Below are 19611 nucleotides of genomic sequence, written 5' to 3'. Positions count from 1 at the left end.
TCGGGCACATACTCTACACAGACCTGTGCGCCATAACCAATCAGTGCTGCAGTAGGCCTATATGCAAATAGCCATTGGCATTTATGGATCTGTGCCATTTATCTTTGAACTGGACTGTGTTTAGTCATGAGTAGTTGTGCTTGTTTTGAGATCAAAGTGAGAGCTGTGTGTAGCCACCTGTGCACATTTGTTCATATTCTTTGCTAATTAGTGAGTTATTAGCCCAGTTATAGCTAATTTCTAGACAGTGGGGGAGTTTGCCTTCAACAAGTGCACAAAATGTGTGTTTAAAAGGGCAAGTGTTGTATTTTGAGACGTCTTGAATAAGCTAAGTAGCCAATAGGCAGAGGGTAGCATAATTTGTCTGATTCTTTGTAATAATGGTATGGGAATAATAATGAATTTTAATTTGTTAATTTTAACATGTTAAAATGTTATGGAGTGTTTTTTTTCTCCATTGTTTTTGATGGTAGGCTACCCTGGTAGGCCTATATTATGATCAAATAGCCACAGTTGTCTACTTGGCCACTGTTAACTTTAATTTAAAGAGGGTACAGCCTCAATGTTCACAGTAAATGCGCGCTGGAAGTTTTCACAAAGTTCAAGTTTGCACTCTGCAGACCTATGTTCAGATATTCAAATTTACCCCTGCGACGAAAGATGGCACAACCAGTTATTGAGTGTAAGGGGGCAATTACTTTTTCACACGGCGGCATTGGGTGTTGCGTAACTTTTGTTTATTAAATAAATTAAAGCAGTATCAATATGTTGTTATTTGTTCACTCAGGTTCCCTTCATCTAATATTAGGTTTTGGTTGAAGATCTGATAACATTCAGTGTCAGAAATATATGCAAAAATAGAGAATCAGAAAGGTGGTAAATACTTTATCACGGCACTGTATGTCATATGGGATGGAGGGAGAGTGATTTAGGTTGGGGGGGCTGTCTCATCTGAGTGTCTCGTCAAGGGTCTCGAAGCTTTATGGTGTCGACTCGATGGCCCTCGCACTCATCCGTCTCACTCTCATTTTCTTTTGCTTCCGCAGATGTACTGAACGATGCCATCTTCGACGAGGACCACGATGAGATGGTTATCGTGAAGGACATCGACATGTTTTCCATGTGCGAGCACCACCTGGTGCCCATCTTTGGCAGGGTAATATCACACACACACACACACACACACACACACACACACACACACACACACACACACACACACATGCCCCTATCAGCACCACAGATCCACACCAGTCCAAAGGTGTACAATTTAATCACCAGTTATGGAGTATCTCTTCCAGAGGTGAGACCAAGTCATTGTTATACAAGTCACAAGTAAGTCTCAAGTCTTAGCGCTCAAGTCAAGTCCCAAGTCAAGACAGGCAAGTCCGAGTCAAGTCTCAAGTCCTAAACTTTGAGTTTTGAGTCCTAAACAAGTCATACTGTGCTCTTCACCAAATGTAATACCATTTCATATTTTCAACAAGTGTAATAGTATATTACATTTACGCAAATCATGAATGCTTTTAAAAATTTCTATATATTTATTACTTTCCAAATAAACGTTATATTTCCATGGAAATACATGGGTAGCCATGAGAAAGATACACCCCCCCAATAGTGATTGACTATTGAGGATTGTTATGGGGCGCAATCGGGTGATGTAGGCTTGTACACAATCATCCAACCTTAACACACACACACTCTCTGTGTGGTTACAGTAGGCTAACGTATGTCAATGGTTTTAGGAACAGCAGTAACATCAGGCAGGATTTAGGCTACCAACTGCCTAGCCAGTTGTAGCTCAATCTTGGGTACAACGATCACGTTCCCGGACTGACTGACTGTGTGGAGGCTCATTGATTTAACGTTACGCTAGCCTACATGATACACCAGTAAAGTAATAAAATATATAGCTGTCGGCTATATTAGCCACGACTTACCGTTCTTTGTGCAGCTTCAAATGTCAAACAAAGCTGGAAATTGTTGCGCCTCCGTCTGTAATTTTCTTCCCGCATGTTTTGCAAGTTGCAATCCGTTTTTTGTTGATACAGCGTCGTCTTTATATCCGAAAATAATAATTTTGGGCATCATCTTTCCAAGGGCTCCATCTGAATTCACCCGTCGATGTTCCTCTGAACTGCCACGCACAACTTTTTCTCAGCTGGCACAATTTGATTGGCTGCTGTCCGATTCAAACTGTAAGCCATTAAATGAAGAGTTGATGCGCTGCACACTTTTTTTTTAATAGCATAATTTATATATATATATATTTTATATTTGGGCTTCGGGAGGGTATCAAGTCAGGTCGAGTCATAAGGTCCAAGTCAAGTCACGAGTCATTGGTGTTAAAGTCAAAGTCGAGTTGCAAGTCATCATATTTGTGACTCGAGTCTAAGTCATGTGACTCGAGTCCACACCTCTGATCTCTTCTACTTTGGATTCATCACACATAACCCAAAAGGTACATTACTCAGTGGGAGATATTTGGCACATTACATTATTTTCTGATCAGTTTTTATGTATCTCTTTGGTACTATTTTCACGTGTGTGGTACATTTTCACAACTCTTAGTACAAAACTCCAAACTGGTCACACTTATAATGTAATGAGAACATTGGTTTAATCACCAAAACACAACATAATGACATCTTTTCAATGTAGTCATTTTAACTACCAGTTAATCCAAAAACAAACAATGTAAAATACGTCTTTCAAATCGCCCTTAGAAGTGCTGAAAGTGGGCCTCCCGAGTGGCGTAGTGGTCTAAGACACTGCAGTGCTCGAGGCGTCACTACAGATCCGGGTTCAAACCTGGGCTGTGTTACAGCCGGCCGCGACCGAAAGACCCACGAGGCGACAATACTGTAAATTACAATAGATTACACCGTTTTCACATTAGGCAATACACTTACATTACCAAGAAAATGTATAATTTCCATAATATCTATACAATGTGTAATCAAAGGTGTGATCAATGAAGACATCCTCTAAAATCATTCTTGCAAAAAAACGGATATAATTGCAACATAGGTGTACTGTCTGAAATTAAATGAAACAAATTAATGAAAATAAAACAATGTTCAGCACGCATTCATTTGCATCAAGCCTGTCTTAATCATTTGGCCATAAATTGTCATCCCCTTCACCTTGACAGGCCTGATCAATTTCATTGAGTTTCACAATGAGGTGTGCAGCGTTGAAGGATCCAAGTAATGGCCTATGTCCTACCACACCATCTTCAGAGATAGCTGCGCACATAGAGATGTTTCCCCCAAGTTGTCCTGGCACTTGGACGGTCGCCCGTACGCTCATGGCGCTGAGTTTTGGCCAGGTTGAAGCCCACTTCGTCAACAAAGATATGCTTGTTATGGTTCACAGCAGTATCAAGCACCATCACCCTCTAAAAATATATTTTGGTCAGTTATTTTTACAGTATAGTTCCAATATGAAATTGTGACGTAGCATGTGCATTAAATAGTAACAGTAATACAGTATATAGTGTGGTACCTGAAAATACTCGGCCTGCAGTTGTTTCACCCGGTCGCTGTTTCTCTCAAAAGGCACCAGGAAAATGTGTTTCCTAGATACCTGGTTCCTCTTCAAAAGTCGTGCGACTGTTGATAGGCTGATGGATGCCACATTGGCAAAGGTGTCATCGTTCTCTTCAATGACCTGCTTTATTTCAGACAGCCGTACGTCATTCCTGGCCCTCACTGTTTCCACCACTGCCCACTCCTGCTGGTTGGTCAGCACATGGCCACGGCCACCACCATGGGGTCTTCTGTCAATTCTGAGGGTAGAACAGAGTCTACTGTCTATAGATCATACTGGAAGAATACTGTGAAATGTTTTGTGAATTTACATGCATTATAATATGTCAATTACTGTATATGTAATGATAAAGCATAGTGCCTATCCTGCAGATTTACCTGTTTTTTTTTGTTTGTTCTCATGATCGAATTGACAATTGATCTTTTCAGATTGGGGTAAACTAATCTGGCAGCCTCTGCTATGGTAAGGCCTCTGTTTATTAGACACAACAGTTCCCTGCCATCTGGCTCCCTCTCTCTGATGTCCACCTCTTTGACAGTGCCCATGCCTACTTCTTTGACCTCTTTGATGGGGCCCATGACCACCGCTTTGACCTCTTTGATGGGGACCACCGCTTTGACCTCTTTGACAGTGCCCATGCCCACCTCTTTGACCTCTTTGATGGGGCCCATTCTCAAAATCTATATATAGTAGACAAACCAGTTTAAAATCTATCGGTTTACCAAACAGTTAAGTGATTAACCATTAAGCACAGTTGGATTAGGTGATGGTCAAATGTATTTAAACATATGAGAAGAGAATCATATGAAAAGTATTGTGAACATTGCATTGTGAAAGGCAATTACTTCATATGAAAGGTGTTTCTAGATGAAGGTTTGGTGAAAAGGTTACTGTGTGATGTCGTGTGTTGTACTTGTGAAAATAGTACCAAAGCGATAAAAAAACTCAAAGACGTCAAATAATGAGATTACAACCTCACGGTCTCTGCTACAACCAGAAAAACATATTTTGAATTCCTTTTACAACCAGTAAACAACCTGACCATGATGTCATAGAAGTCCTTTGAACCTGTTTTTCCTGCTGGGTAATACTGTATGTTTAATCACTGAAAGTGGTAAAGTGGAAATGTTGTTCACAAAACAGTCAGGCGGTTTTGTGGATTTTCTATCTAACGCCATCCATTTACATTACATTTAAGTAATTTAGCAGAAGCTCTTATCCAGAGCGACTTGCAGTAGTGAGTGCATACATTTTCATACTGGCTAATGATGCCCAATGGCGACCCATCATTCAGTTTTGAGCCCCACCTGTTTTGCATGTTATTTTGGCATTAATATGTGTCACTTATTAGTTTGCAAACAATGTGAAAAAGTAATTGAGTTATTAAAGCCGCATACGAACATTCTCTTTTTTGCTTTCTTGAGGAAAGCAGCTCCAAAATGCAGGTGTTTCAGCCTAGCTCAGTGCTTTCTGTGGTGGTGGGACAGCCAGTGGAAAATACAGAGGGTATGGGTTGGTAATGTTCTCTAGTTGCACCGTGATTGGCTCAATGTCTGTCACTCATGGGGACACTATGTCACCACAAAATATATGGGGAGAGCTCGATAATTCAAGCCACTTGGGTGCTACCAGAGTTATATTAAAAGTGCCCATCAAAGAAGGCTCAAGGTCAAAATCACCCTGTGGCGTACTGCACTAGCTTCGAATAGTCCCCGCGATATGCATCTTTTCAGGGAAGCCAGGAACCAATACACACAGTCAGTTAGGAAAGCAAAGGCTAGTTTTTTCAAACAGAAATTTGCATCCCGCAGCACCAATTCCAAAACGTTTTGGGACACTGTAAAGTCTATGGAGAATAAAAGTACCTCCTCCCAGCTGCCCACTGCACTGAGACTAGGAAACACTGTCACCACTGATTAAATCCATGATAATCGAGAATTTCAAAAAGCATTTCTCTATGGCTGGCCATGCTTTCCACCTGGCTACCCCAACCCCGGCCAACAGCTCTGCACCCCCCGCAGCAACTGGCCCAAGTCCCCGCCGCTTCTCCTTCACCCAAATTCAGACAGCTGATGTTCTGAAAGAGCTGCCAAATCTGGATCCCTACAAATCAGCTGGGCTCGACAATCTGGACCCGGTCATCCCCCTCTTCAAAGGGGGAGACACACTCGACCCAAACTGTTATAGACCTATATCCAGGGCAGGTAGTTTGCACCCGGTGATGTGTTGTACAGACCTCACTACCCTCTGGAGAGCCTTCCGGTTATGGGTGGAGCAGCTGCCGTACCAGGCGGTGATACAGCCCGACAGGATGCTCTCGATTGTGCATCTGTAAAAGTTTGTGCTTTTGGTGACAAGCCGAATTTCTTCAGCCTCCTGAGGTTGGAGAGGCGCTGCTGCGCCTTCTTCACCACGCTGTCTGTGTGGGTGGACCATTTCAGTTTGTTTGTGATGTGTACGCCGAGGAACTTAAAACTCTCCACCCTCTCCACCACTGTCCCATCAATGTAGATTGGGGGCTGCTCCCTCTGCTGTTTCCTGAAGTTCACGATCATCTCCTTTGTTTTGTTGACATTGAGTGTGAGGTTATTTTCCTGACGCCACACTCCCTCACCTCCTTCCTGTAGGCCGTCTCGTCGTTTTTGGTAATCAAGCCTACCACTGTAGTGTCGTCTGCGAACTTGATGATTTGAGTTGGAGGCGTGCATGGCCACGCAGTCATGGGTGAACAGGGAGTACAGTAGAGGGCTGAGAACGCACCCTTGCGGGGACCCAGTGTTGAGGATCAGCGGGGTGGAGATGTTGTTACCTACCCTCACCACCTGAGGGCGGCCCGTCAGGAAGTCCAGGACCCAGTTGCACAGGGCGGGGTTCAGACCCAGGGTCTCGAGCTTAATGACGAGTTTGGAGGGTACTATGGTGTTAAATGCTGAGCTGTAATCGACGAACAGCATCCTTACATAGGTATTCCTCTTGTCCAGACGGGTTAGGGCAGTGTGCAGTGTGATGGCGATTGCGTTGTCTGTGGACCTATTGTGGCGGTAAGCAAATTGGAGTGGGTCTAGGGTGTCAGGTAGGGTGGAGGTGATATGGTCCTTGACTAGTCTCTCAAAGCACTTCATGATGACGAAAGTGAGTGCCCCAGGGCGGTAGTCATTTAGCTCAGTTACCTTAGCTTTCTTGGGAACAGGAACAATGGTGTCCCTCTTGAAGCATGTGGGGACAGCAGACTGGGATAAGGATTGATTGAATATGTCTGTAAACACACCAGCCAGCTGGTCTGCGCATGCTCTGAGGACGCGGCTGGGGATGCCGTCTGGGCCTGCAGCCTTGCGAGGGTTAACACGTTTAAATGTTTTACTCACGTTGGCTACAGTGAATGAGAGCCCGCAGGTTTTGGTAGCGGGCCGTGTCAGTGGCACTGTATTGTCCTCAAAGCGAGCAAAAAAGTTTTTCAGTCTGTCTGGGAGCAGTCATCATCATGAATCACGTGGACAATCTACTGGCAAATGCTTTTTAATCCTTGTCATATGAAGAGAAATTATAGATAAGTATCGGTGCCATTGGACATAAACATTACACAAGAAGTTTGAAATCGCAAATTCAACAATGAGTGGTTTGGAATGAATCAGTGGCTAACTGCAAGCTTTGTAAAGCGATCACTAGCTGGCTATTCAGTGGAGTGGGTGTGTGGTCCAAGTCTGGGTTTAAGGGTCTCTTTTCCAAGCTTAAATGGATAAACATTCAACACCATGGGCATTGGCCATGCTGTCAATCTAGCATGACCTTTGTCGCATTAAATACAACTGGAAACTCAGAATTGGGAAATCTCAGACTTCAGTGAGTTCAAGACAACTAGGAACTCTGGGGGGGAAAACGAGCTTTGACTGGGGAAAATTAGTTTAGAACAGTCATCCAACTCAGAATTCCAAGTCGGGAACTCAGACCTCTTTCTCGACCTCCGACCTGAAGATCAGTGACGTCATGATTCAACCTTGTTTTTTTTTTTGTAAGTTCCCAGTTCTCTTCAAAGCACCATAAATCCAGAGAATGCCTGCCTTTAATTACAAAGTTTGATGACAAAATTTGCCTACAAGGACCGCCGCGCCACCTTCCTGTTCAAGTGAGCACAGCACATCAAGGTGAGTCCAAAAATGTATTGTAGGCTGCTGCATAAATTGTCATTTTCCAGGGGGATGTGTATCCTGTAGCTAAGAAAGTAATACAAAGTGTATGTTATGTAGTAATCTGTTTGTAGCCCATGTGCCTCACCCTAATTATTTGGGCCTTTGCCCCCTCATAATTTAGCCTACTGTTCTGACTTGGTGGTGCCTGTTTTGGAGAAATGTAATCATTGAATATTGTAAGAGCTTTCATTGTCTGCTTATATGCCCCCTTTATTTATCCTACGGTTCTGACTTGGTGTACAAGAAGAATACTGTAAGAACGGCCCATGTTCTGAATTCTGTCGATGTACATTTCAAAAGTGCTGAACAAATAGTTATATTGACTACGTTCGTCTTAGCTCGCTCATTAACCTCTATGGGCTAGGTGGGACGCTTGCGTCCCACCTACTCAACAGCCAGTTGAATCCTGTGGCGCGTTATTCAAATCCTTAGATATGCTATTACTTAAATTTTTCAAAAATATGACTATTTTACACCATTTTAAAGATAAGACTCTCGTTAATCTAACCACACTGTCCGATTTCAAAAAGGCTTTACAACGAAAGCAAAACATTAGATTATGTCAGCAGAGTACCGAGCCAGAAATAATCAGACACCCATTTTTCAAGCTAGCATATAATGTCACAAAAACCCAAACCACAGCTAAATGTAGCACTAACCTTTGATGATCTTCATCAGATGACAACCCTAGGACATTATGTTATACAATACATGCATGTTTTGTTCAATCAAGTTCATATTTATATCAAAAACCAGCTTTTTACATTAGCATGTGACTAGCATTCCTACCTTTGTTGTCTTCGTCAGAATGCACTCCCAGGACTTCTACTTCAATAACAAATGTTGGTTTGGTCCAAAATAATCCATCGTTATATCCAAACAGCTGCGTTTTGTTCGTGCGTTATAGACACTATCCTAAAGGCTAAATAAGGGTGACGAGCATGGCGCAATTCGTGACAAAAGAATTCTAAATATTCCATTACCGTACTTCGAAGCATGTCAACCGCTGTTTAAAATCAATTTTTATGCCATTTTTCTCATAAAAAAGCGATAATATTCCGACCGGGAATCTGCGTTTAGATAAACAGACAAAGGAAAACAAAGCATTCGGTCGAAGCGGGCACGCGCCTAAGCCCATAGTACTCTGAGTGGCCACTTGCCAAAAGCGATAAAGTGTTTCAGCCAGAGCCTGCCTCGATATCGTTCAACGTTTTCCCGGGCTCTGAGACCCTATGGAAGACGTAGGAAGTGTCACGTTATTGCACAGATCCTGAGTCTTCAATAAAAAGAGCCAAGATGAAACACTACTTCTCAGACAGGCCACTTCCTGCTTGAAATCTTCTCAGGTTTTGGCCTGCCATAGGAGTTCTGTTATACTCAGACACCATTCAAACAGTTTTAGAAACTTTAGGGTGTTTTCTATCCAAAGCCAATAATTATATGCATATTCTAGTTACTGGGCAGGAGTAGTAACCAGATTAAATCGGTAGGTTTTTTATCCAGCCGTGTCAATACTGCCCCCTATCCCCAACAGGTTAATGTTTAATTATGCCATAGTTTGTACATCTCAATTGTCAGTAGAAGCCACATTTGTTAACCTCTCTAGGGTATGTGGGACGAAATCGTCCCACCTACTCAACAGCCAGTGGAATCCCGTGGCGCGTTATTCAAATACCTTAGAAATGCTATTACTTCAATTTCTCAAACATATGACTATTTTACACTATTTTAAAGACAAGACTCTCGTTAATCTAACCACACTGTCCGATTTCAAAAAGGCTTTACAACGAAAGCAAAACATTAGATTATGTCAGCAGAGTATCCAGCCAGAAATAATCAGACACCCATTTTTCAAGCTAGCATATAATGTCACATAAACCCAAACCACAGCTAAATGCAGCACTAACCTTTGATCTTCATCAGATGACAATCCTAGGACATTATGTTATACAATACATGCATGTTTTGTTCAATCAAGTTCATATTTATATCAAAAACCAGCTTTTTACATTAGCATGTGACGTTCAGAACTAGCATACCCACCGCAAACTTCCGGTGAATTTACTAAATTACTCACGATAAACGTTCACAAAAAACATAACCATTATTTAAAGAATTATAGATACAGAACTCCTTTGTGCAATCGAGGTGTCCGATTTTAAAATAGCTTTTCGGCAAAAGCACATTTTGCAATATTCTGAGTAGATAGCCCAGCCATCACGGCTAGCTAATTTGACACCCACCAAGTTTGGCCCTCACCAAACTCTGATTTACTATTAGAAAAATTTGATTACCTTTGCTGTTCTTCGTCAGAATGCACTCCCAGGGCTTCTACTTCAATAACAAATGTTGGTTTGGTTCAAAATAATCCATAGTTATGTTCAAATATCCTCTGTTTTGTTCAAGACACTATCCGAAGGGTGACGCGCCCGACGCGTTTCGTGACAAAAACATTCTAAATATTCCATTACCGTACTTCGAAGCATGTCAACCGCTGTTTAAAATCAATTTTTATGCGATTTTTCTCGTAAAAAAGCGATAATATTCCGACCGGGAAACCCTGTTTACGTTCAAAGACGAAAAAATAAAAACATGGTGTCGCCTCGTGCACGCGCCTCAGTCTCATTGTTCTCTGATCGACCATTATCCAAAGCGCTACTGTTTTTCAGCCAGGGCCTGCAAAGACATCATTCAGCGTTTTGCCGCCTTCTGAGAGCCTATGGGAGCCGTAGGAAGTGTCACATTACAGCAGAGATCCTCAGTTTTCAATAAAGAGAGTGTAGAAGCCCAAGAAATGGTCAGACAGGCCACTTCCTGTAAGGAATCTTCTCAGGTTTTTGCCTGCCATATGAGTTCTGTTATACTCACAGACACCATTCAAACAGTTTTAGAAACTTTAGGGTGTTTTCTATCCAAAGCCAATAATTATATGCATATTGTAGTTTCTGGGCAGTAGTAATAACCAGATTAAATCGGGTACATTTTTTATCCGGCCGTGCAAATACTGCCCCCTACCCTAGAGAGGTTTTAAGCAGGTCAGCCATATCAGCAACGTTTTTTAAAAGGGCTGTAAATGAGGCTGAATTAACTGTTTCGCTGCCATACAAGGCTCCGCTGATAGCCAGGTGTAGCAGTGGTAAGGATTCACTCTATGGTGCTGAAAAGACAGCTTTATGTAGGCCCTAACAGTTTGTGGGCACCGTTTGTCACCGTTATAGTGCAATTAATGTGTTGTATAGTGGCTTTGCTGGCATGCATCTAAACATTTTTGGGGGAGTTTGCCCCACCAAGATTTGCATGCTAAAATCGCCACTGATGATGCCACAATTGTGAGAGGAGTTTTTGTCTACTGATGAGCCTGTAATTGAGCCCAGCTGTGATTAAACTACTGGTAAATACAAATGGCCCGCAGCACTGACCAAGGTTGTGTTCCAAATGGCACCCTATTGCACTACTTTTGACCATTGCCCATAGGACTCTGATAAAATGTAGTGCACTATATTGGTGAAAGGGGTGACCTTTGGAACGCCATGCAAATCAGATGAAATCCCATTAGCGGGGATTCAAGTGAGACATGCTTGCCTCTGGAAATTCTCCTGTTTGACATTTAGTACCGTAGACCTAGCATCTTGCCCTCTATTCTCCCCTCATCTTACCCTGCAGGTGTTTGCCATTTAAGACAAAGAGGGAGGCAATTTATACTTTCACATCCCTTTCACGCCTGCAAATGGGCCATGATGATAGAGGGAGCAAGCGTTACACATACACACACAGACTGTGACTTTTTCGCTTTGTGCTGTGTGTGTGTTTGTTTGTCAGCAGCTGGCTGTCAGAAGGCCACTTTGTTTCCGTTCATCTCCTTCCCCCGCTGATAGCTCCCTGTCGTCGTCACAAGCGCTAGTCGCCTCTTATCCACGCACTCATCTATTTCCCTGCACGTCTATCCATGCTGCCCGCTGAGTGCTATAATGACTCACCGATTTCTCCCCGCCAACTGAAATATGGAGCCGTTTGGTGCTCTTTTTTTTTCATTTTCGTCACGCCTCCAGTCAGTCAGTTGTCTTTTAATAACGATGTTAATGTTTGTCATCACCTCGCGACAAGTTGATATTGTTTTTCATTGCGTTTGGCTTTAATCTATACCTTTACACCGCATACCTTTGAAAAACCACGAAACCCATCTCTGAACCCTACTTTGAATCAAACTTGAATCCCCTCTTTTCGAAGTGAAGTGAAAGTGTTGTTTATTTACCCAGTTCAGAAATGCGCTTTTTAAAAGTGCAGCAGTGAGCCCGAAAGGAAGAAGCTGAAGAGCTTGGACCAAGATAGTTAAATGACGCCGTCTTTATCACAACCAACCAGAAAGAGGGGGGGGGACAGGAGAGGAGGATAAATCCTTGCATGCATGCCCTTTCTCTCAGCCTGTTTCATCAAATTGCTGCTGACATTTGAATGGAGGATGGAGGGTGAGGGGTGCCACTTAGCCTCCCAGTCATACGCAGAAGCAGGCTCAACCAGTTGGATGGGGAGGAGAGTCTCAATCTGCTTTCTAATCTTCTATCTGTTGCTTATTTATCCACGGGCAGACATGACTCCCTTACCTCCCCTGCACTCCTCCGATGACCTTTAGGTAACGTTGCCTTTTGTCTTGGCGTCTTATGATTCATGTCTTTACATGCCTGTCATGGTGAAACACAAATGTTTAGCTTGCCTTCATACTGTATGATGCAGTGGCGGTCAGTGCCGTTTATGATGAGAGAGGATGATTTTTTTTTTTTTATGAGCACGGCCTTATTTCTATTACAGCGTGTTGGATGACTGTCATTCATATTCCATTCACCCAGTTCAATGCAACATCGATAGGTTTAGGCTACTACATAATACTCTAATTTTCCCTATACCCATCATGAGGTTGAACCTAGCCTATGAATTAAAGTTTACAACGTAGGTGCACACAGGTCGAGAGAAGAATTTGAGATTGTAATGCACTAGTTAGAAGTGTCGGAGTCAGGCGCAGGACACATGGATGAGTGTAAACAAAATACGTGTTTACTAAAATGCATGAATAAACTTCTTCCATTTCCAAAACAGGAAACAATCACCGACAAGACAAACAGGAAATGCAGAGAGTTAAATAATAAACATAATTAGGGAAATCAAAAACAGGTGTACACAATAAAGACAAAACCAAACGAACAGTGAAACATCGATCGGTGGCAACTAGTAAGCCGGTGACGTCGACCGCCGAACGCCGCCCGAACAAGGAGAGGGGCCGACTTCGGCGGGAGTCATGACAGACAGTGACACATGTCAATACCGCCTTGCACACTTGCTTGCACCTAGCTTATCTAGGGTGTAATCATTAGTCCAACAGTATATTGGACAAATTCAAGTATTTCTATCCATGTTTCGTTTGCTCGACAGAATCAGCGGAATGAATACACCCCTGATCACGCATAAGGGTTTGTTTTCATAAGAGGTTGTTTTCATTCTAGCCTCTTCACTCTCCTCTCACCTTTTCCCTTGGTTTGTGGACTTCAATGAACAACACATCAGCTCTATTTGACCAGGTGAAAAAACCTTTCCAAGCCCAAACCATGTCATAACCGCTACACACAGCCTACATCGTTGTCCCCATATCAGCTAAAGTAACGTTCTAGTCAACATAGCTAATAGAACTAATGTGTTAGTAAACCCGCTACAATCATATGGTAACATTAGTGTATAGTCAGTAAGCAGATAGACCGGCGGGCCCTGGTGGCAATAAATTAATTAAACCAAAAGCTTACCTTGACTTGGAAGAGTTCCAGTGTTGTATTGGATAGTCATAGCCAGCTAGCTAACATAGCATCCCTCTGTTTGAATGTTTGGGTGTTTGAGTATCTAAACTAGCCAGCTGCATTGGCTAGCTAAGTAAGTGAAACTGAAAGTTTTAAAAAATCTCTCTCTCTCGCTCGCTCGCTTCTCCTTCATTTTTGAAGAAATTCATTTGTTGAAAACTGTTCAACTATTGTCCTTCTCTCTCTCTTTGAGTGAACTACTCACCACATGTTATGCACTGCAGCGCTAGCTAGCTGTAGCTTATGCTTTCAGTACTAGATTAATTCTCTGATCCTTTGACTGGGTGGACAACATGTCAGTTCGTGCCGCAAGAGCTATGATAGGTTGGAGGACGTCCTCTGGAAGTTGTCATAATTACTGTGTAAGTCTATGGAAGAGGGTGAGAACCAAGAGCCTCCTAGGTTTTGTATTGAAGTCAATGTACCAACTGACCAGGTGAATCGAGGTGAAAGCTATGATCCCCTATTGATTTCCCTTGTTAAATCCACTTCAATCAGTGTACATGAAGGGAGGAGACAGGTTTAAGAAGCCTTGAGACAATTTAGACATGGATTGTGTATGTGTGCCATTCAGAGGGTGAATGGGCAAGACAAAATATTGAAGTGCCTTTAAACGGGGTTTGGTAGTAGGTGCCAGGTGCACCGGTTTGTGTCAAGAACTGCAACGCTGCTGGGTTTTTCACGCTCAACAGTTTCCTGTGTGTATCAAGAATGGTCCACCACCTGAAGGACATCCAGCCAACTTGATACAACTGTGGGAAGCATTGGAGTCAACATGGGCCAGCATCCCTGTGGAATGCTTTCGACACTTTGTAGAGTCCACGCCCCGACAAATTGAGTCTGTTCTGAGGACAAAATGGGGGGTGCAACTCAATATTAGGAAGGTGTTCTTAATGTTTTGTATGCTGTACATTGACATACCAGTTGGGTCTGTCTTGGGAATTGCAGAATTTGGGGCAACATGATTTGCTGTCTGTGGTTGTGGATATGCTATAATAAGGATCTTGGATATCACTAATGACAGACATGGTCTCTCTTTTCTCCCCCAGGTCCACATAGGCTATCTCCCCAATAAAAGGGTGCTGGGCCTCAGCAAGCTGGCCAGGTAAGAGAGTATGGACAGTTTAACAGTTTGTTTGCTATTGTTGTCAAAGATATAACAAAACATTTAATGGGTCAGCACTCTGCACACAAAAAGATGTCGCAAAAAGCTTACCTAATTTTTCGTTTTTCTAAATAATGTTTACCGGTTCAGGGATAGCATACCCAAACGTTTCGACTTAATAAGGATCCGCCCCTTTTTTTCAATTTTCGTCTAAAATGACATACCCAAATCTAACTGCCTGTAGCTCAGGACCTGAAGCAAGGATATGCATATTCTTGATACCATTTGAAAGGAAACGCTTTGAAGTTTGTGGAAATGTGAAATTAATGTAGGAGATTAAAACGCATTAGATCTGGTAAAAGATAATACAAAGAAAAAACATGGGTTTTTTTGTATTTATTTTGTACCATCGTCTTTGAAATGCAAGAGAAAGGCCATAATGAATGATTCTAGCGCAGGCACAGTTTAGACTTTGGCCACTAGATGGCAGCACTGTATGTGCAAAGTTTTAGACTGATCCAATGAACTATTGCATATCTATTCAAAATGTTGTATCAATACTGCCCAAATGTGCCTAATTTGTTTATTAATACATTTTCAAGTTCATAATTGTGCACTCTCCTCAAACAATAGCATGGTATTCTTTCACTCTAATAGCTACTGTAAATTGGAAAGTGCAGTTAGATTAACAAGAATTTAAGCTTTCTGCCCAAATCAGAAATGTCTGTGTCCTGGGAATTTTTGTTTCTTACAACCTCATGCTAATTACATTAGCCTACGTTAGCTCAACCATCCCGAGGTCGGGACACCGATCCTGTAGAGGTTTTAATACCCTTCTTCAGTGTGTAAGTATTGTTAGCTATTTAAATTCTTGTCAATATACCAGGGAACCGACCAAGTTTCCGAATTCATATGACATAAAATAATAACAGGAAGGTTGAATATTGTGATATTGGAGGGATTGGGATTACCTAGACTTGTGCAGTATCATCATGTGTGAATATGTAATCTGTTCTTCGAGAGTCCTTCAGACAGTACAGTACGGTCACTTATTAAATAATAGGAACTAGAACACTTAGCGGTGACGCGTCTGAACTAAGAACCTGACTCATGTTGTAACTCAGAGTAAGCTGGTCCTGGGTTTAGTGGGTTAGTGGTACATTAGCTTCTACAATGTAGCATTCGCATAACATAGTTTTAGCATAGCGCTAGTGTTTGCGGTGGGGCTGTTTAAGTGGAGAGGCTGCTCATGGTGGAGCTGTAAGCTGATTAGGAGTGTGTAAGTGACAAGCGAGGACTCTGATCCCACCTGACCCCAATACCTGAGCCCCTTTCACTAACGCCTATTCTTACTTCCCTTCCCTGGCCTGGAGTCTCACTAACGGACATCTCACCAGGCACGCACGCAGACAGTCACGCATGCAAACTTTAAGCACATGGTCTTATACACTCTGTTAGCACACAAGCGGATACCCCAGTGCTTACACAAACACATAGACCACATAACACAATATATTTCCAAATCACAAAGATACCTCCAAGGGATGTGATTGACAATACCTGTATAGTGGAGTAATATTTGTATATATGTGCATATTATACATTTCCTTCAGAAAGTATTTACACCCCTGGACTTTTTCTACATTTTGTCGTGTTACGGCCTGCATTTTTACTTGGTTAGATTTTGTGTCACTGTCCTACACACAATACCCCATAATGTCAAAGTGGAATTATGTTTTTTGAAATGTTTACAAATTCATTAAAATGTAATAGCTGAAATGTCTTGAGTCAATAAGTATTCAACCCCTTTGTTGTGGCAAGCCTAAATAAGTTCAGGCGTAAACATGTGCTTAACAAGTCACATAATACGTTGCCTGGACTCACTATGTGTGCAGTAAGTGTTTTTTGAATTACTACCTCATATCTGTACCCCACACATGCAATTATCTGGAAGGTCCCTCAGTCGAGCAGTGAATTTCAAACACAGATTCAACCACAAAGACCAGGGAGGTCTTCCAATGCCTCACAAAGAAGGGTACCTATTGGTAGATGGGTAAAAATAATAAATCAGACATTGAATATCCCTTTAAGCATGGTGAAGCTATTAATTACACTTTGGCTGATTTATCAATGCACCTTTCAAACTAAGATATATTTTTCTACTAACTTAAGCATCACGCCAACTTTTTGCCTACTTTTGCCGGCGACAAAGCCTCTATTTTTATTTCTGCCAACCGACCTAGTCATGATTGTGGTAAAGTTCTGCGAACGGCTTAGTATGAAATGTAGCTGTAATGCTGAGGCTGCATTGGCACGCACTACACTCTTAAACTCTTGAAGGTTGCTAGGCAGTGCCCGTTATCCTCCTTCCTCCTGTAAACTTTGCGAGGCATGTCACTTCACCCATCTCTTCGCATAGCCCACCCCATACACTGTTTTACATTTACATTTTAGTCATTTAGCAGACGCTCTTATCCAGAGCGACTTACAGTAGTGAATACATACATTTAATTTCATGCATTTTTTTTTGTTTGTAGTACTGGCCCCCCGTGGGAATCGAACCCACAACCCTGGCGTTGCACACACCATGCTCTACCAACTGAGCTACAGGGAAGGTTTTCTTAACCACAACAAGGTGGACCCATAAATAATTAATAAATATCACCGAATGACGAAAATATTGGAATAAAGTAGGCTAATGCAATTGAAGGCATCAAATTGTTGCTTACTGAAACTCCAAAAGTCATCCAATTGTTATGATACATTTGAAGCAGTAGCTTACCCGCGTGTTCACCTATTTCAGCACCTTTTCGCGCTGCTTTGAGACAAGTGTGAGGACTCGTCTTGATAAATCAACCAATGTCAGATTTTTGTTTTCATTGGATCTCCATTTGGATATAGGTTAGGCTACATTTAGGCTGTAGAAATGTTAGCTAAGTTGAGGTGAGTACTGCTAATGATCCTCTTTAGTTGGCTCATGTATTAGCCCTGATCACAACATTTTGACAGCATGTTATGTAGTTTAACAAGTGGATTATTTTGCTCTTCACTCTCAAGTTGCTGAGTAGTCTAGGTCTACTTCCAACCAAAAGCCTGTGACTCATATTTATCAATGTGATTTTGTTTCACTGGATCTCCGTTTGTATATTTGGTTAATTCTCTGGCTGGGTAAATAAGTGGAGGTGGTACAGCTCATCTATTTGTTTTCTCATCTATCACTGATCAGAAACATTTTGCATGCAACAATGTTGCATAAATCAAGTGTACAGTTGAAGTCGGAAGTTTACATACACTTAGGTTGGAGTCATTAGAACACGTTTTTCAACCGCTTCACAAATTTTGTGTTAACAAACTATAGTTTTGGCAAGTCGGTTAGGACATCTACTTTGTGCATGACACAAGTCATTTTTCCAACAATTGTTTACAGACAGATTATTTCACTTATAATTCACTGTATTATAATTCCAGAAAATGATGTCATGGCTTTAGAAGCTTCTGACATAATTTGACTCAATTGGAGGTGTACCTGTGGATGTATTTCAAGGCCTACCTTGAAACTCAGTGCCTGTTTGCTTGACATCATGGGAAAATCAAAAGAAATCAGCCAAGACCCTTTAAAAACAATTGTAAACCTCCACAAGTCTGGTTCCACGTTCATCTGTACAAACAATAGTACGCAAGTATAAACACCATGGGACCACGCAGCCGCCGTACCGCTCAGGAAGGAGACGCGTTCTGTCTCCTAGAGATGAACGTACTTTGGTGAGAAAAGTGCAAATCAATCCCAGAACAACAGCAAAGGACCCTGTGAAGATGCTGGAGGAAACGGGTACAAAAGTATCTATATCCACAGTAAAACGAGTCCTATATTGACATAACCTGAAAGGCTGCTCAGCAAGGAAGAAGCCACTGCTCCAAAACCACCATAAAAAAAGCCAGACTACGGTTTGCAACTGCACATGGGGACAAAGATTGTACTTTTTGGAGAAATGTCCTCTGGTCTGATGAAACAAAAATAGAACTGTTTGGCCATAATGACCATTATGTTTGGAGGAAAAAGGGGGAGGCTTGCAAGCCGAAGAATACCATCCCAACTGTGAAGCACGGGGGTGGCAGCATCATGTTGTGGGGGTGCTTTGCTGCAGGAGGGACTGGTGCACTTCACAAAATAGATGGCATCATGAGGAAGGAAAATTAAGTGGATATATATTGAAGCAACATCTCAAGACAGCAGTCAGGAAGTTGAAGCTTGGTCGCAAATGGGCTGTATGTGGACTTTCCAACAAGACAATGACCCAAAACATACCTCAAGATCCACACAGAAATGGTTCTGTGACAACAAAATCAATGTTCTGCCATGGCCATCTCAGTCGCCGGACCTCAATCCAATCGAAAACCTGTGGGCTGAGTTGAAGAGGGCAGTTGATAAGCGCAAACCCAAGAGTGTGAAGGATCTCGAAAGGATCTGCATAGAGGAATGGTCCAAAATCCCTCCAAATGTGTTCCTTAACCTTGTCAAACATTACAGGGTTCCATTGAAACATTAATAAAGTACAGTATTTTTCACATGTTGGTATTTTGAGTTTCTCTATAATTATATTGTTTATATTTGTTAAAGTATTGTTTGTGCATTGCCAGTCAGGTGTGCCAGTAATTTTGGAGCCCACTGTAAAACAACACTTGGCGAGTAACTGAAAGGCCTTTCTATTTATTGACAGAGTGCGCCTGTCCGATGGTGGGAACATGATTCAATCGCGCTGATCTGGATCTAAATGGAACAAGAAGACGTATGCATATTGTCGGCCTATAAGTATTTTTGCAATATAAATATGATCGCTAAGATTGTGATAGCCAGCTCGTTTTACGCCATGTGTACACAGTTGACAGGCATAGGGTAAAGGCACTTCTCGTTGTGGCTGCACTG

The 19611-nt window shown here is 42.1% G+C and overlaps 1 protein-coding gene across 1 annotated transcript in view; it reads left to right on the top strand.

Moving 5' to 3' along the window:
- LOC106610611 (GTP cyclohydrolase 1) overlaps positions 1 to 19611 on the top strand; it is a 49791-nt gene that overhangs the window by 16804 nt on the left and 13376 nt on the right. The window contains 2 exon segments of the mRNA XM_014210015.2: positions 1047 to 1156; positions 14632 to 14687. Coding sequence (XP_014065490.1) covers positions 1047 to 1156; positions 14632 to 14687 — 166 coding nt within the window.

The sequence above is a fragment of the Salmo salar genome, chromosome ssa09 (genome assembly GCF_905237065.1).
Source record: "Salmo salar chromosome ssa09, Ssal_v3.1, whole genome shotgun sequence".
NCBI lineage: Eukaryota > Metazoa > Chordata > Actinopteri > Salmoniformes > Salmonidae > Salmo > Salmo salar.
Note: the sequence above shows the minus strand (reverse complement) of the source record. Positions and strands in the feature narration are given on the sequence as shown.